Source organism: Anabrus simplex, chromosome 2 (assembly GCF_040414725.1).
Source record: "Anabrus simplex isolate iqAnaSimp1 chromosome 2, ASM4041472v1, whole genome shotgun sequence".
In the NCBI taxonomy this organism is placed as follows: domain Eukaryota; kingdom Metazoa; phylum Arthropoda; class Insecta; order Orthoptera; family Tettigoniidae; genus Anabrus; species Anabrus simplex.
Genome location: NC_090266.1, coordinates 424,672,288 through 424,691,710, shown reverse-complemented (window position 1 = coordinate 424,691,710; position 19,423 = coordinate 424,672,288). Strand labels below are relative to the sequence as shown.

Genomic DNA, 19,423 nt, shown 5'->3' with positions numbered 1-19,423 from the left:
CTCCATACCAAAGAAACACACTCCCAGAGGATTTAGAAAAGAATATATCCCCGGATGGAATAGAAGATGTGATGAGCTGTACAAAGAATACCAAATCAGCAACAGAACAGAAGTCGCTGATGAACTATTGCAAAGCCTAGATTCTGCCAGAAAAGATAAATGGAACTCAATGACAGCAAGCATGAATTTCCAACACTCAAGCAGAAAAGCATGGACTCTTCTTAGAAAACTTGGTAGCTGTACTCCCAAATATATTAATAAGAGCTCAGAGGTATCTCCAGTAGATGTAGCTAAAAGAATCATCAAACTGTCCAAAATACCAGAAAATGTCAATAAAGATGAATCAAGAAACTCAAGAAAGAGCTAAAAACTAGGCTATCCTCGACTGAATCAACCCCCCAGTTCTCAGGGGAATTCACAACTGCAGAAATCTCAACAGCTCTAAAAGAAATAAAAACCAGGCAAAGCAGCAGGAGTGGATGGGATATATCCAGAATTCCTGAAACATTGTGGACCTAGAACCCTACACTGGTTACTAATGTTCTTTAATGACATCTTAAGAAATGGTAGGCTTCCATCTTTGCTTAAGAGAACTAAAATAGTTGCCATTCTAAAGCCCGAAAAAAGTGGAGATAGTCCTGAAGATTATAGACCAATAGCACTCTTAAGTATTTGCTACAAGTTAATGGAGATAATGATTTACAACAGAATCTCAACCACAGCCTTCCAACGCATACCAATTGAACAAGCAGGATTCCGACCTAACCGAAGCTGCTGTGACCAGGTCTTGGCACTCACCAGCCACATTGAGAACGGATTTCAAGACAAGAAGAAGACAATCGCTGTTTTTGTGGACTTGACATCAGCTTATGACACAGTATGGCGACAAGGGATGATTTTTATATTCTTGAAGATCATTCCCTGTAAGAACCTTGCAACACTGCTGAACAACATGCTATGCAATAGAGCGTTCGAAATACATTTAAACGGCAATAAGAGTAAGCCCTATATACTAAACGATGGTTTACCCCAGGGATCAGTTCTTGCTCCTCTACTATTCAGCATCTATACTGCAGATCTTCCAGAAACTACTTCCAGGAAATTCATATATGCAGATGACATAGCTCTGGCTGCCCAATCGAGTGACTTCAAAACAGCAGAAATTACACTCACAGAGGATCTCCATAACCTGAACGAATATTTCAGTACTTGGCGACTCAAACCTAACTTGAACAAAACTGAAGTAAGCTGCTTCCACCTAGACAACCAAAAAGCCAACTATGTACCTCAAGTCGAATTCAAAGGCCAAAAACTTAAGTATAACCTATATTCAAAGTATCTGGGCGTCACAATTGATCGGACACTTTCATATAAGCAACATCTCTCTAACACTGCAGCCAAGATAAAAACAAGGAACAACATATTGCACAAGCTCAGTGGAACAGGATGGGGAGCAAACGCGACAGTACTACGAGCATCAGCTCTTGCCTTGATCTATCCAGTTGCAGAATACTGCTGCCCTGTGTGGCTTAACAGTGTATATACTTCAAAAGTTGATACACAACTGAATGATACTATGTGGACAATATCAGGCACCATCAAATCGACACCCCTAAAATGGTTACCCGTTTTATCCAACATCCATCCCCCTCACATACGAAGAGAACTGGCTCTAGTAAGAGAATGGCAGAAATGTCGCAGTAACCCTCAACTGCCCTTACATCAGGACTGCAACCCTCAGAAACCGACGAGATTAAAGTCCAGAAACCCATCATGGAAGTTAGGCGAGAAGCTCCTGGAAACACATTTTGATGCTGATGAGATCTGGCGCGAAGAATGGACCTCTTCAAATCCTGACCACCTGGGTTTAATCCACCATCCTTGTAGAGCTCCTCTTGGTTTCAACTTACCGAGAAGGGAATGGACGTCTCTAAACAGAATCAGAACAAACCATGGAAGGTGTAAATTCTGGCTTCACAAGTGGGGAAAATCTGAAGACCCATTCTGCGACTGTGATAATGAGCCTCAGACCATCCAGCACGTTGTTATGGACTGCCCAAAAAGAAGATTCAATGGATCCATTGAAGAATTACATAGTGCCTCTACAGAAGCAGTGGACTGGCTGAAAAGTCTGGACATTAAGTTTTAAATGCTGACTTGTAAATCACATACTTATTTAAGAAATATGTATTTATATGTACTTATAATGTATCCTTGTTTTGCCATACGAAATAATAATAATAATGTAGAGACTACTTGTGATGCTAATTTACTAATAAGGAAGATCATTGCTGGATGGCCCGGATCGGTTCACGACAGTTCTATTTTTGACTTTATCACTATCTGGAAGAGAAAAGACGACTTAACAGGAATTGAGTCCTGAGGAAATTAATGTAAGCAGATCAAGAAGGTCCTCCAGTTGTTAATCGGAACAGAATAGTTGAAAACCACTTCCATTAAGACAGTGATTTAAAAGTGGAATACATTTAAATCACGCGAGTTCTTTTTCACTAATATTACATAAGCAAGCAAACACTTTATTGTTTTCTATAGCACACAAGGTGTAGGTAATATTTAATGTGACTGTATGTTTGTTACTAATAGGTTATATATATGTTAATGTTACTTAGTGTTATATGCAAATAAATTCGTAGAAGTGTGGCATATTAATTAAAAGTGGTTACAGATATTTTTTCATTATATTTCAAGAGGAACCTTGAGACAGCATAAAATATAGTCTATCGTTTCTTCTAATTAAAGTAAAGTTTTGCTATTTGTATTAAGGCTAGTTCTTCTTTATGCCTTAATTGCAGCATGTTTAATTCTTGCTTGCAAAGATCCCTTCTTGCTTGTGACAATTCAATAACTTTTTCATGGGATTTCAATGCTTCTGTTTTCTTTGACTTCTTAAAAGAAGGCTGGTTTCTTGATGACCACGATACTTTGCTACCGTTAATTGATGGTGGAAGGTCATTGATTATATCTGGGAACCGTTTCTTCAATTGTAGGAATATGGATCTCTGTGCTTGGTTCTCCTTCAAACGACACCAGTACAATGCATGATTCAGTAGTGTTGCTAATGGATGTGGTTAGCCCTATATATGCAGAATCGCTATCCAAGTTGTTGGAAGAGGCTCTACTTGGTCCCTGATTATTTCCAGCAACTATGATGTTTGGTCTAATGAAGGGGTTACAGCAACTCCACCTCCAGTTTGAAGCATATTCACCTTATCCTGACATCGTTTTTTTTTTTTTTTTTTTTTGCTTAGCCCTTCTTTTGAAGTTGTCATAAAACGTTTTCGACTGTTTCACTAACCTTTTACAAATAAATTCATGAGAATTAAAACAATTTGCAAGTTCTATCCATGCTTTATCTTTATCACGCAACGTTATGCCATCGGTTTTCTTGTTTTCGATTGGCTCTTTCCTTTCGGCAACAAGACTCACGAACAAACTCTTCTCGTCTTCAGAAATTTGGATCGTCTCTTCTTTGACGAAATATTGTCATCTTCCATTTTGAGACCACTCTTAATAACAGAAAATTAAATTACAAATCACGTCTACTTTCAACCATGGTTCAGTACTTGCTATCTTCAATTATTCGTCGAGAATTTGCAATAAGAATGGACGATAAAACTCGATGTATCACCTCGGTATGGATCACGAGATTTCCATGGCCTTCTAACCTCCTGTAAAACGTTGTTTCAAAACGCAAGAGCGTGTCATAACAAACGGAGCGTCCATTCCAACTCACTAGTGATGACGAAATGTAAAAGATTTTAACGGAGCGTCAAAAAGGACCGGGTCTACGTATTTGACATCCGTCAAGCATATTAGGACGAAGCTTGGTGAAACCGGCCATTAGTATCACAGATAAAGCTGAAACCACATCTAGCGAGCACAAAGCATTCTTCACGTTCACCTTGCAGCTTCAAGAATGTCATTAAGCTTGCTAAAACTCCCTGCTCATCATATTCAGTATTTTTATTACTAACTCTTTTCCAGGCTAACAATACTTCTTCTGGTAATTAATATTCCACCAAAGGTATAGCATGGCAGTATATTTCTCTGTAGAGTTTCCAAAGCACGGAACTTGTTTGCAATTTATCATACACGGTAGGCCTATTTAGTGGGATTGTTTCTTCGCTAGTGGCTCGATTCAAAACAAGAGAAAGAAGCTTACGAACATTAGCTCTTGTTAGTAAGTTTGTTTATATGGATTTGGTCCTGATTTGGACTTTATGGGATTCGTGTGAATCTTTTTATTTCAGATTTGTTTCGATATTGTTATTTTATTTGCCCACCGGTTCGCTTTCGCTTCTCCCTCATTATTCTCTATCCTTGAAATTTTGTGTTGGAGTATTCATGTGTGTTAATCTGTAAAGTAATGAAACTGATAGATGCTATTTCTTTCGTGAGTAGAACTTTTCATTTTCAGGACTGAATTTTATTTGAAGTCAGTGATTGTGCAACCTTTCATGTTTTTAAAATGTGTGAAATTTATTTTGTTACTTTCATTGACCAGTCTCAGTCTCATTCTTAGCTCAGTCTCATGAAAGTGACTGAGGTATGAGTGATGCTAGTAATACCATTCCTTATGCAGCCAGTCCCTGTGATGAATAGTGTGAAAATGTCGCTCATAGGGTCCGTTGGTGCATGCATTTCAGTGGACTTGGCAGACTGATATGTAACAGCAACTTCTGGCTCGATGAGGAAAGCAACGGGAAAGTACCATACTTCTCAATTCCCTAGTATACCTCTTCAGTGACACCTAGGCTATCTCTGACAGCTGTTGGCAGAGATGTGGAGGATCAAACCAGTCTTCGGGCTGAATACCCAACATACGCACATTATTATTATTATTATTATTATTATTATTATTATTATTATTATTATTATTATTATTATTATTATTATTATTATAGCAGGTTGGAAATATCAGAGACATGGAATAGCGTATGATACAATAAATTTTGAGTCCTAAGCAGTTTTATGAAGGGACAAAAATATTTTTCTCCTATTCTTACTTATTATGCAATGAAACTGTAGTACTTACACTCTACTGTTGGATTTAAACAAAAATCGTTTGCTAAAGGCAATATTTAGTCAGTCGAAAGTCACGTAACGAGATTTGCTTACACCAAGAATTAAACAGTAATCACAAACTCTAACGGTACTATTGTAGTATATGATGTAAGAAAAAATGAGCAAGTATATAGGTATCACAGCTAAAGAATGCTATAACTAACACTATCAATAAGAAGAGTAAATAACAGGTGACACCAAATTTAAAATACTGTCCTTTTCCCCTGGCCTTCCATAGATACTGTAAAGTTTTATGGTAAATAAATAATAATTAATTAATTGTTGTGAATTTCCCCAGGAGATCAGGACTCAAATTTTGTCACAAGTGTATTAAGACCGACGCTGTTGCACGAGAGCATAGGTAGCACGTATCACGTGTGAAGAATACGTGAATGATTTTTGCCACAGCGAATGAGAAGTTCTAACGGAACCCATAACTAGGACATGAGCACGAAGTTACAAAGTAACATGCTGCATGAAACTTTACTCGGCTTACACAGTGGGTGACGAGATGCAAGTACATGAGCAGAGATTATCTAATAAACTAACTGATTCACCTGATTTAACATGCCATAACTTGAGCAGAATATTATTTTACCCGTGAACTTAGAAAATATGGAGAAGCTGCCGAACAGTAAGAACATAGCCTTGGAGAAAACGTATAAGACCGAAACCTACGAATCTGTAAAAATGAAAATGAGATACAGGTGAATGAAGTCAGGTAATGCGGAAAATGTCTGATTAGAAAATGAAATCTTAAAGAAAGTTGATTAATATTATTACTTGGCTAGTAGCATAACCAACGATGATAGTAAGGAGAATACAAAACGTTGACTAGCCCAAACACGAACGGATTTTAGACATGATATAGGCTTTTGGGCTTTTGCCGTGTCAAGAATATAAGGTGAATTTCTTTACGTTTCGCAGAGAACTTTGCTCTGCGTCATCAAAAGAAAATCTCGACTGTCCACGAGAAAGGCTTCTCAAAACAATGAGAACATTCCAGAATATCGCCAATATTTCATTATTTGAGGAGTGTTCAAATGTATTTTCACTAGTCTATGAAGAGAAATAGTGCTAATTAAATAAAGAAATAAAAATATTTTTATTGAAAATTTCAGACATCAAACATTATTTTCCGAAATGTAAATGTGAAAAACATTCTCCCTAATGAACAACAGCTGGTCTTTATTATTATTATTATTATTATTATTATTATTATTATTATTATTATTATTATTATTATTCGGGAAGTAATCTAACATCAATTTCAGAAACTTCCTTTAAAATCTATTCCTGGTTATCGAATTGTCCAAGTTGGTGTTGACCATTTTACAAATATACAGTATCTGGGTTATGCCGACGTTTCAAGTTGATGAGTATAGGTTCTCCTGGGCCACACATTTCATAATCTGCAAACACGTTTTTTGTGATTTCCTTATAATAGTTATTCTTTCGTAAATCACCTCCTAGAAAACTGGGATATCATATACTATTTGCACTTTGGCCTCTTAGTGTACTGGCTTTATAATTCATATTGCTACTGTTAGGAGTCCTATTAACGAGAGAAATTTACCCATATTGGCACTTACAACGTTTTAGCATGGTATCTGCAATTCATATTAGGTCCATATCTTTGTACTTTTAGCGGTGTAGTAAATGAGCATTGAATGTCCAGTAAACTAAGATGATAGAGGATGTTTAAAGAATGGAGATATCATAGAGAAAAATTAAAACGGCCGAAACGGGCAATTTTTTCCGTTCACTTCATAGGTTTATATGCACAAAAATGATTCATAAGGCAAGACATCTGGCAATAAATACCAACCTTATAAATGCCAACTGCCGTATACACGTGGGCAGGTATCAGTGTATTACAGGACACAATGGAGCTCCGGCGGCTAATGTGGCCATCGGCGTTCGGCTGCAAATATAATGACACAGTTCATATAATACAATTCCAGTGTAGCATTAATACAGTATAATATCAATTGCATCGGGAAACCGATATTCTAGAAACAAAGATTAATTCTTCACGTTAGAAGGAAGCTATCTAAAAAGTATTCTGTTAGTCCTGTACTTACATTAAAACTAGGCCTGTCGCAGCTATAGCTGCGAACAAAGGCTACAAATGAAACTGGTGGTAAAGGAAGCGTGAGAAAAGTAACGGAAAATATACTGAACTCCGGAAAATCTTTTATTTGCATTTGAACTTACAATTCCGTCGTGATTATACATATGAAATTTTTGAACCTTTACAATTGAGGGGTGCGTTCAGTGGTTGAGAGTAAGTTGCATGAAAACCAGTGTGGTTTCAGACCACAGAGGGGTTGTTAGGATCAGATTTTCAGTATGCGCCAGGTAATTGAAAAGTGCTACGAGAGGATTAGACAGTTGTGTTTATGTTTCGTAGATCTAGAGAAAGCATATGACAGGGTACCGAGGGAAAAGATGTTCACTATACTGGGGGACTATGGAATTAAAGGTAGATAATTAGAATCAATCAAAGGCATTTATGTTGACAATTGGGCTTCAGTGAGAATTGATGGTAGGATGAGTTCTTGGTTCAGGGTACTTACAGGAGTTAGACAAGGCTGTAATATTTCACCTTTGCTGTTCGTAGTTTACATGGATCATCTGCTGAAAGGTGTAAAGTGGCAGGGAGGGGTTCAGGTAGGTGGAAATGTCTGGCCTATGCTGACGACTTGGTCTTAATGGCAGATTGTGCCGAAATCTTGCAGTCTAATATCTTGGAACTTGAAAATGGGTGCAATGAGTATGGTATGGAAATAAGCCTTTCGAAGACTAACTTTATGTCAGTAGGTAAGAAATTCAACAGAATTGAATGTCAGATTGGTGATACAAAGCTAGAACAGGTCGATAATTTCAAGTAAGTGAGATTGAATCAAGGTGTCGTAAAGCCAATGCAGTGAGATCGCAGTTGCGATCAACAGTATTCTGAAAGAAGGAAGTCAGCTCCCGGACGAAACTATCTTTACATCGGTCTGTTTTCAGACCAACTTTGCTTTACGGAAGCGAAAGCCGGGTGGACTCAGGATATCTTATTCATGAGTTAGAAGTAACGGACATGAAAGTAGCGAGAATGATTGCTGGTATAAACAGGTGGGAACAATGGCAGGAGGGTACTCGGAATGAGGAGATAAAGGCTAATTAGGAATGAACTCGATGGATGAAGCTGTGGGCATAAACCGGCTTCGGTGTTGGGGTCATGTGAGGCGAATGGAAGAGGATAGGTTACCTAGGAGTATAATGGACTATGTTATAGAGGGTAAGAGAAGTAGGGGGAGACCAAGACGACAGTGGTTAGACTCAGTTTCTAACGATTTAAGATAAGAGGTATAGAACTAAATGAGGCCACAGCACTAGTTGCAAATAGAGGATTGTGACGACATTTAATAAATTCACAGAGGCTTGCAGACTGAACGCTGAAAGGCATAACGGTCTATCATGTTAATGTATGTATGTATGTATGTATGTATGTATGTATGTATGTATGTATGTATGTATGTACAATTCCCCTATCATAATCGTCTTGTGCATGCTTGTAACATACATGAATTACTTTAATGCAGTAGGCTGTAGTTCACCATAAATTATTGCATTTGACTGTCTATTCATTGACTGATTATATAGTAGTTCATTGTAAAGTATGCTTTTTCGGTGAACTGACCCCAATATGGTGCAGTTATAATTTTAATTGTGACATCTCTCCTAGCTTTAATTCTACTAAATGCCAGGCAGAAAACACACCGAGATAAGTAAAAATACCTATTTTGTCAAAACTTTGACCCTGTGCTTTTGCCTCCCTTTGAATTTGAAATGCATGTTACTGTCAGTAGGAACCAAACCAATGCTAGGCAGATAAATGACTTGATTCTTGTAAGCTCCTGCAATGACTTCTAATTTTTTAGTTTTGTCATACATCGCTTATTAGAACCAATATGGAGCAAGAACTTACATTCTGGTGATATCTTGATTTCACAGGGCCGTCTATCGGACTAACATAGAATGATCTGCATTGACCACTTTCACAAAGCCCTCTATCGGGCTGGCATTGAAAGATTAGCGGAGACAGTTTTCGTAGAGCCATCTAGGACGAATGCAGTTAACTGCAATGACTTAAGCATCATATTATTTGAATTGGCTATTTTACGCAAATGAAGGATTTGATGAAAGAAATGACATTTATCTAGTAATCCTGAGATGAAGAACTTTCTTTTGATGTACAACACATAGGTATTGCCGTTTCCTCACAACTTTATGTTACACTTTCAAAGTAAATATATATATATATATATATATATATATATATGTATAGAGCCTATATAGTCCGTCTCCGTGGCTAAATGGTTAGCGTGCTGGACTTTGGTCACAGGGGTCCCGGGTTCGATTCCCGGCAGGGTCGGGAATTTTAAGCATCATTGGTTAATTTTTCTGGCACGGGGGCTGGGTGTATGTGTTGTCTTCATCGTCATTTCATCCTCATCATGACGCGCAGGTCGCCTACGGGTGTCAAATCGAAAGACCTGCACCCGGCGAGCCGAACCCGTGCTGGGATCTCCCGGCACTAAAAGCCATACGCCATTTCATTTCATACCCTATATAGATAAGATCAAATAATGTACGTGCGTAAAAAGTCCGACTCGTTAGCTGAATGGTCAGCGCACTGGCCTTCGATTTAGAGAGTCCCGGGTTCGATTCCCGGCCGGGTCGGGGATTTTAATCGCTCCCGATTAATTCTTCTGCCTCGGGGACTGAGTTTATATGTCCGTTCCAACACTCTCATCATATTCAGACAACATACCACACTACCAACCACCAGAGGAACCCGCAATAGTGATTACATCCCTCCATATAGGGTTGGCGTCAGGAAGGGCATCCGGCCGTAAAACAGGGCCAAGTCCACATGTGTGACGCAGTTCGCTCCCGCGACCCAACAGGTGTCGGAAAAGCGGTAGGAAAAGAAGAAGAATGTACGTGCGTAAAGACACTATTAATAGAGAAGTGTATTGAATTTAGAATTCAAAAATGTAAGTGTATTACAAGTAGTATTGTTAATAGAGATTTTAATGAGAATGTTGGGGGCTGTTATGTTGATTATTTGTGTAGTAATTGGGGTGGCCTTCCTTACTCTATTGGAGCGGAAGGTTTTAGGTTATATTTTAAGACACTATTAACTGATGTAATGGTAGATTACTCATAATGTTTTACTTTAATTTAAGCAGCTGAGATTATTTGAAAAACAATGTGTGGCAGTTTTTTTGCATGGGTGATGTGCGAACTTCAACCATTAAGTCAGTCAATTTAAGGTCACCATATTAAATTCCTTAACTCTTTTACTAAACATTGTTTTATTTTCTTAAACTCCACAATATACTATGACGAAGATCTGATTAACTGCAGCTGGAATTTGCAAGAATACTTATAACGCCGCGAAAGAAAGCACAACTACGTCTAAATTTCATCTGACAACACTGAGTACATTAGTCCTCATATTAATACGCATTACGTATGTTAGTAAAATGTTATGTCTTAATAAATATCGCTTATACCTCGGATATGAACTCAGAAATGACGCTAGTATGCATACGTAGTACTTCTATGTTTCAGCATTCAATATACTAGATATAAGTAGGGAAAGGAGTTTCAGGCACGAATAGCTTAGAGTGCAAACGTATTTGAACAAGGCGCAAGTCTAATCTAGCCGCTCTACAGTTATGCCGGTGAGTTGCATACATTTTAGGGGTTGTGATAGTTCAGGTCTGTAATATTTATGCAAATCTCACTGTAGAACCGTTGTGCGGCCTAGGATACATTTGCGCCTTGCATTCTAACCTAGATATAATGCAATACATTTTTTTAAATATTCTCATTTAACATCCTACTTTAGTACTGTATGTACGTTCACGTCGACAATAGTTCGTTAATTTTCACGTTGCTCGAAACAAAACACATGGGGCAACAGCTCCGAAGGGCCATGGCCTACCAAGCAACCGCTGCTCAGCCCGAAGGCCTGCAGATTAGGAGGTCTCGTGTGGTCGGCACGGACGTTATCCTTGGCTTTGTAGACCAGGGCTGCTATATCACCGTCAAATAGCTTCTCAATCGTAATCACGTAGGCTGAGTGTAACTCGAACTAGCCCTCAGGTCCAGGTGAAAATCCCCGCCCTGGCCGAGAATCGAACCCGTGTCCTCCTGGTAAGAGGCAGAAACGCTACCCCTATTCTATGGGGCCGACTTCCTCGTTGCTCTAAGAGGTCCAAATTAAATGAATAAAAGCTTGACCCTCTTAATTACAGTGTAAAGACGTAGACGATATTCCATAAAAGTAAACCACATTCATTCTGATGTGTTTAGAAGCGAAAATTCTAGTACAATAATCTAGAGTGAGAACACAGAGGTAGATCTCATACGAGACGTCACCCTTTTCAGTTCTAAAACATTTCTAACTGACGATACGAAAATTGTTCCCCATGGATAAACTTCATTTCGTAAATCTGTTGATATCTTGAATTCTCGCTTTTCGGCCCAGGTTAGTTGTACGTTAAACTTAGCCCTCAAGAAACTGATAGGAGTATAACCTTGATGTTTAACAACAGTCATTGTACCAGGGGTAAGGCCTCTCCGCATATTTAAAATTGCCTCTCAATGCCTATGCTGGTACCTGTGTAAAATATCTCGAACTATCAGATACTCTAACAGTTTGACTGTCGGGGACTAGGCAACTCGAATTCAGACTGCTCCCTGGTGTGCAAGTATTATATTAACCTGGAAGAATGTTGATGAATAGAAGTTCGGTAACCTGTTTACAGTTATTCATTTTTAATCATTCTGAAGTTGTCGGTTCTGCCCCCCTGTCAAATGTAATCAAAACATAGTGATCACTCAATCAGTTTGTCCCTATCTATTATCCTACTGTCCAATCAAAAGAGTTGTAATAAATCCTTCTAGAAACATCGGCTGAGCTTCTATTTACGAGCAAGGTTTCTGGGCTAGGTTGTCTTGTATGGATTGACTTGCGTGTGAGCATCATCTGAGAGGGGGCTAAGGGAGTAGAGGCTGGGAAGCAGAATGGACATTATATGAAAATCAGGTACGGTATTTTAAGTTAATAAACTTGTGTGTGAAGTTCGGGAAGAATTTAGGTTTTCTGTTAGCATGTAACTGCTATATCGTCCATCTCTTTTCTAAAGTCATGTAAAGCTTTAAATTTCGGAGGGTGAATTAATGTAAGGAGTTTGCATGTGCTGAAGGATATACCCTAATGGCAACTTGCAAAATATAAGGAAGCACATGAATGATACCCTCGTTAAACTTCCTATCTACTTAATATGTGGTGACAAATTTTCCTAAATATATATTTTTTTTAATCACTCTTTCGGCCTTTAATGTTCATCCTTTACTTAGTCACAGTGCAGTATGGATTAGCCTCTGCTACGTAGGGGCGTAAGCCCAATTAGGTAAAGTAAGCATTTGTTCTCCGGTTTTGCCTCCATTCATCTCGTTTTTCGGCCTTGTAAAATTAACCTTCTTTCTTTAACTTTCGTAAACTTGTGGTAGTGTAATGTGGACCTTCGGTCCCTGTACCTCGGGGATCTGTTGATCCCATTGAGGTAAATAATGAGTGTCCGAGCCCATTTTGGAGCAACTGTGGTTGCATTCCTAAATTTTAAGATAAATCGGTGGCCTAATTATGGGTGAATTATAAATCTGTTAAATGGATTACGGGGTTCTAGCCCCTTGCCTTGTAATATTTTTCCTGTGTCTAAGACCTTAAAAGTCATTGTGTAAAACAAACTACTGGGTTTAAGACCCGTTGTCTAATTGTATAACTGTATCAGAAGCTACGGCTTCTTTCTTGAATGGTATTTTACATAACTTGTCCGATTGTACAGTCTGAAGTATTTACTTATATAACGAAGTGTAGGCAATAGAGTTTACCTTGTATTAATTTGAAATAGGTTTGAGCTTCGGTGCTCCTGCAATGTGCAGTACTTTTGAACCGTTAGGCTCTTTCCTACTGGTGACCTCCGAGCTTTCGTGTTCCCGTGTAAAATTAATTAAGAGCTAAAACTCCCATCCTTGTGTTTTCTCAAACTTATGAGCCTTGGGCTTTTGTTGTTGATGGTGGAGTCTCTTGCTCCCTTACTGTTGCTGTGTTATTTTGTTTTCCCGTGGTGAAAAGAAAGAAAGAAAGTACAGTATTCTCAAAACTTAGCAGATCTTCTTGAACTCAAATATGTGTTTGTCTAGCCCTTCACCCATCACGCTTCTTATCCCTCTGCGGTCCTCTACAATACCCGAAACAGTCATAATCGTAAGGAATGTACGGAAGAAATGTTTCCTTCAAAAATGTATGCATGCTCTTAATGAGATAATTCACTGCTATTCTGTTCACATTCCGATGGCAAATACTGATGGATCACCTAACATTGAATGACGCTGAACGTTGCTGCCCCACAGAGTGTTTACAGGACGTCACATATACACAAATATTAACATGATATTTGACCAAGTTTCGTTTTGATGTGTATTTCTTCTGGTAAATGGTTGAGGGTATGATCAATTCACATCATTAGAAGCAAATTCACTGCATATATTATCCTAAGGTAAAAATCTTACTACCGGGCGAGTTGGCCGTGCGCGTAGAGGCGCGCGGCTGTGAGCTTGCATCCAGGAGATAGTAGGTTCGAATCCCACTATCGGCAGCCCTGAAAATGGTTTTCCGTGGCTTCCCATTTTCACACCAGGCAAATGCTGGGGCTGTACCTTAATTAAGGCCACGGCCGCTTCCTTCCAACTCCTAGGCCTTTCCTATCCCATCGTCGCCATAAGACCTGTCTGTGTCGGTGCGACGTAAAGCCACTAGCAAAAAAAAATATCTTAGTCATTGCGAATTCTATGATTGTAACAAATAAGACTGTCTGTTACTGTTGCTGCATAACGTTAGGATCATTAACCAGGTGTATGCATAGGTTTTTGCCGTATTTTGTGGTAAAGAAAACACGTAATTTTCCAGGGAAATTCATTTTTTGTTTATTCAAAATATTGGCCATCGTTTTCTACACACTTCGCCCATCTTTCAGGTAAGTTTTGAATACCATGACAGAAAATCTGCTTGTCTTTTGCGGCAAACCATTCGTCGAGCCATTTTCTAACTTCCCCATTGATGCGAAGAGGTGACAGTCAGATGACGCCAGCTTGGGGCAGTACGGCGGGTGCGGAAGGATGTCCCATCCAAGCGATTTTAAGGTGTCTTTTTTCTGGTTTTGCTGTTTGAAACGACGCATTGACATGTAACACAATCACTTTTCCATGCCTTCTGACCCATTTCGGTCGTATGTCGATCAATGCGTGAATTAAATTAATCATCTGCTGACGATAGCGTTGTCGGCCTTCAAGAGTTCCTAATACACAATACCGCTCTGGTCCAAACAGACACAAAGCATGATCTTCTTGCCGAGACGATTTGGCCTTGCTGTTGAAGGACCAGCTTCGCCAGATGACAGCCGCGATTTTCTCCGCTTCAGGTTTTCAAAATAAATCCATTTTTCGTCACCCGTCAAACTTAGGTGCATAAATGACTTTCTTTCGTGGCGTTGAAGCAGCATTTCACAAGTGACTTTGTGATTTTCCATTTGCCGTTCATTCAAATCGTGTGGAACCCATTTACCGAGTTTATTGATCTTCGCCACTCCTCGTAAACGTCTGCTAATTGTTTCTTGTGACACATTTAATACTTGTGCCAATTGCTGTTGGGTTTGAGTTGGGTCATCATCCAGTGCGCGCACTGTCTTTCACATTGAAATTACTACGTTTAAATTGTCGAAACCATGTCTGACATGTTCTAATCGATGGAGCGTGTTCACCATATGTTTCTACCAGCAAACGATGACTTTGCAGAGGCTTTTTCTTTTGATTAAATAACAGAAGCAATGCATGCCGCAAATGTTCTTTTTCAGGCACATGATCACTGAACGATATAACACAAACGCTAGTGTTTAGTGGACTCAACTGTTGTGTGTTGATACTTTAATATCAGACGAACAAACTAACGTACGTGTCAAATTCAAACGCTGTGTACTGTTCGCAGGCGCCTTCTCTTAGTGAAACCGGAAAAGACATACGCATGCACCTGGTATCAACTTTCTCCATATACTTTAATTCCATAGCGTTTGCTATTTTGCTTTACGTCGCACCGACACAGAGAGGTCTTACGGCGACGATGGGACAGGAACGGCCTAGGAAAAGGAAGGAAGCGGCCGTGGCCTTAATTAAGGTAAAGCCCCAGCATTTTCCTTGTGTGAAAATGGGAAACCACGGAAAACCATCTTCAGGGCTGCCGACAGTGGGATTCGAACCCACTATCTCCCGGATGCGAGCTCACAGCTGCGCACTCCTAACTGCACGGCCAATTCGCCCAGTAATTCCATAGCGTTAATGAGCCATGTTACCTCAGATAATTGGAATACTAAGAGGGAAATCTGGTTTCCGAGAACAGATAGGCTTGAATCCCATTGTTTATTATCTTTCCCCACCGTGGTGTAGAGATAGCGTGCCTGACTCCTACCCAGAGGCCCCGGGTTCGATTCCCGGCCAGGTCAGGGATTTTTACCTGGACCTGAGGGCTGGTTCGAGGTCCATTCAGCCTACGTGATTAGAATTGAGGAGCTGCGAGGGCAGATCAGAAAATAAGTTGCACTTCCCAGTTATGGCGATTTATTACACCACCTATACAACAGCAACACGACTATAACGACGTACACTGTAACGTCACTTTTCCACATAGTTTCCAAGAGACTCCAAACATTTCTGCGAACGCACAACCAACTTGTCGATGCCGGATGCATAGAAATTTCCTCCAGCGTTCTGCAACCACTCGGAGACAGCGGCCTTCAACTCCTCATCGGTCTGGAAACGTCGACCACCGAGCTCTGTTTTGAGCTTACCGAACAGATGAAGTCACATGGCGCTAGGTCGGGACTGTAGGGTGGATGTTGCCAGACCTCCCACTTGATACGCTGCAGCAGTTCTCTCGTTTGGTGGGCCTTGTGAGGTGTTGCGTTATCGTGCAACAAAACCACACCGGCGCTCAATTTCCCCCGGCGCTTTTCTGTAATCGTTTTACGCAACCGGTGCAACGCTTGATAAGACGACGCCGCCGCGTTGATCGTCGTTCCTTTCGGCATGAATTCCACGTGCAGCAAACCCTCCATGTTAAAGAACACTGTCGCCATAATCTTACCGACTGAAGGTTGAACCTTGGCCTTCTTTCGTTGGTGCTGATGAGGGGTGCACCCATTCCATTGGTGTTCGCTTCGTTTCGGGGGTGAAGCGGTGGACCAACGTTTCGTCGCCTGTGACGATTCGCCGCAGAAACCTGTTGCCGTCTGCGGCATAGCGTTGAAAAAATGCCAGGGAGGATTGGAAACGTTGTCCCTTGTGCTCATCGGTGAGAAGACGTGGGACCCCTTCTTTGACACAGCTTACGATATCCAAGGTCCTCGTGAACTATGGCGAAAACACTGCCATACGACATATTCAGCCGCGTCGCGATTTCTCTCAGTTTAGTGCGCCGGTTCTGTCTAATGATCGCATTCACACTGTTGACCTTTGCACGGGTCCTGGACGTTGCGGGCCTGCCTTCGCGATGGTTGTCCGTGATATCCGTGCGTCCGGCTTCGAATTGCTGACACCACTTTAAGATACCTTGCCGGGAAATGGCCCGCTCTCCATACACAGCACTAATTTCACGAAGAATGTCCGCGCAATTCTTCCTTTTGGTCCATAGGAATCGGATTGTCGCACGCATCTCATATTTGGAGTGAACGTCCAGTTGACGCGCCATTGCATATGGCCGCTATTCACACAATACTAGACGAGACACCACAGTGACCTGCCTAACAGACGTGTGGGCAGTGTCTGTCCCTTTCTCCGCTGTGCCCACGTTTGCGACACACAGCGCGCTGTTGCGGCGCGTTAGTTTAACTAACCTTTTGATCCACCTACGTATCTGACGGTGAGATAACGGCCCCGGTGTAGAAAGCCAAGAAAAACGGCCGAGAGGATTCGTCGTGCTGACCACACGACACCTCGTAATCTGCAGGCCTTCGGGCTGAGCAGCGGTCGCTTGGTAGGCCAAGGCCCTTCAAGGGCTGTAGTGCTATGGGGTTTGGTTTTGGTTTGGTTATCTTCCCCCACCCCTTCACAAATGCATTATTACAGGTTTCCATTCAAATGTTAAGGGGCGATATGGCCGACTATTTGATCCCATAATTATCGATTTTTCTTTTCACATTCTGGAGATCCGCCAACTGTTATCAGGGGATCGGGTTGGTCATATACATTTAAAATGAAAAATACATTAATACTACAAATTTCATCGATGCAGCTATGCAATACCGTACGCGAATATGTCGGCAATGGCAAATTACCAGATCTCACCTTTGTATGAGCTGGCCTTCAAACTATTGTAAAAAGCACGACCCTCTTTATTCAGTTATTGTAAGATCGTCAACTCTATTGATAATCTTTATTTGGTGAGGGCCGATTTATTGGTAGTACTATAAAAAATTAAGATATATTTGCTTTGTGTGAGAATGTTGCAGTTCTTTTTCTCTTGAGACCAGAGAAGTGAGTTTTGTACGTATATTCGGAGACTTAAACTGGGTTGATAATGATTTGTGGTCAACAATACACATGTCATCTTAGGTTTACAACATGTTTTAATAAAATGTATATCCCCTGATTGTTGCACGTGTTTTCTACTCCTGCTACTTTGATTCACAGTTCAGTTTTTAATATTCATTTAGTACCTACGAGAATGCTTGTCAGGTATTCGTGTTAAACTGTGTGTTAATAACGATTGATCTTCCACATCGTCCATGTAAAATGCACAATAATTACGTAATATATCGCGCCCTCCGACTAAGGCTGTGTATTTATTCTCAGGAGGTTCGCTCCACGTATCACTGCTACACATGTTCCAAGTTTGCAATCTCCAGTTATCAGTCGATATTGCTGTCAGCCAATTAAATTGTACACGTGTCGTCGCATCTCAACCAAGGTTAAAGTGTAATTAGGAATACATTGTATTTATATGATGTGTTATGAAAGAAAACAGCGTGAATTTAACAAATATATAGGCCTATCTCTACAAAATCTATGGTTGTCGGTTGGGGTGATCTCAGTATTGAAAATTAACTATGCTCAATTATAATAATTATCATAATATTAATGACATAAATAACACAATTGCACACTGCAGTGAAAATACATTACTGGTACTACTTACTGGTGTTTAAAATATTGTCCAAACTTAGTCTGTTTTAGGTTATACATGCCAAAGGGTAAAAATAACAGCACCCAAAGACATCCCTATACTGAGTGACTAAAATGTCACCTAGACACTGTTCTTGCATGATATGCTCAGCTTCTGAAAAACTAGATGAAGTCATATTTATCTTCAGAAAAGTAGCAAATGGTCAGCAAAGCTCATAAGTTATCATTTATGATTTAAAATGTTCTTAAGATTCCTACATTTTGCTTAATCTGTACTTTTTCAGCTGGAAAATGGTTTGGAGAACTGGGTTAAATTGAGAATAATGGGAGGTCCAATTAAAATGAAGTCTGGAGTCATCCCCCACATATTTGAATGCCAGTCAGACAGGAAGAGAACAATGATTCATTCACCGAGGCCTGCTGCTGCCAAACATTTGCAAGCTGAGTTGATTGAAGAACTGCTTAGGCCAAATGAAATACAAGAAAATACCCTACCACAGGAAGAAGCTAAAGAAAGTAATGTTGAGGGGGAAGAAGTAAACACCTTGTCCTGACAAAAAATTGAAAGGTTTACATCCAACACCAGCACATCAGATGTTGGAATTCAAGTAATTCCTCAGTTTTGAAGTAAGGCCATTCAAAGTAAACTCCCTGTGACAAATACTGCCTCATCTCCAATGAAATTCAACCATCTGGTTTCATCCCCAATAAAAACAGAAAGTTCCAGAGAGAGCTGTAGTTCTGACTGTGAGAGTAGCGACTCTAATTATAAAGCTGAAGATGGTGACAGTGACGAAGAAGTAGACAAGGTACTTTCAAGTGAAATTAAATTGTTAAAGGAAAAACAAGAACAAAAACAAAATAGTTAATAGTAGACTAGAACTAATGATTAAATGTAAGACTAAGCTGTATCTTGGATTGCCAGAGCAATGTTTATATGTACTGGACCTGCTTGTTAAACAAACTAACCTTGAAATGATCCATATTTTACTAACACTAAAAAAATTAGACTCAGTGAACCATTTAATATTCTAAC

The 19,423-nt window shown here is 40.0% G+C and overlaps 1 protein-coding gene across 1 annotated transcript in view; it reads right to left on the bottom strand.

Annotated features, from left to right (window-relative positions):
* LOC136863567 (atrial natriuretic peptide receptor 1) overlaps positions 1-19,423 on the bottom strand; it is a 614,185-nt gene that overhangs the window by 97,846 nt on the left and 496,916 nt on the right. Inside the window, exon 12 of the mRNA XM_067139947.2 lies at positions 6,914-7,009. Coding sequence (XP_066996048.1) covers positions 6,914-7,009 — 96 coding nt within the window. The remainder of the gene's footprint in view (positions 1-6,913; positions 7,010-19,423) is intronic.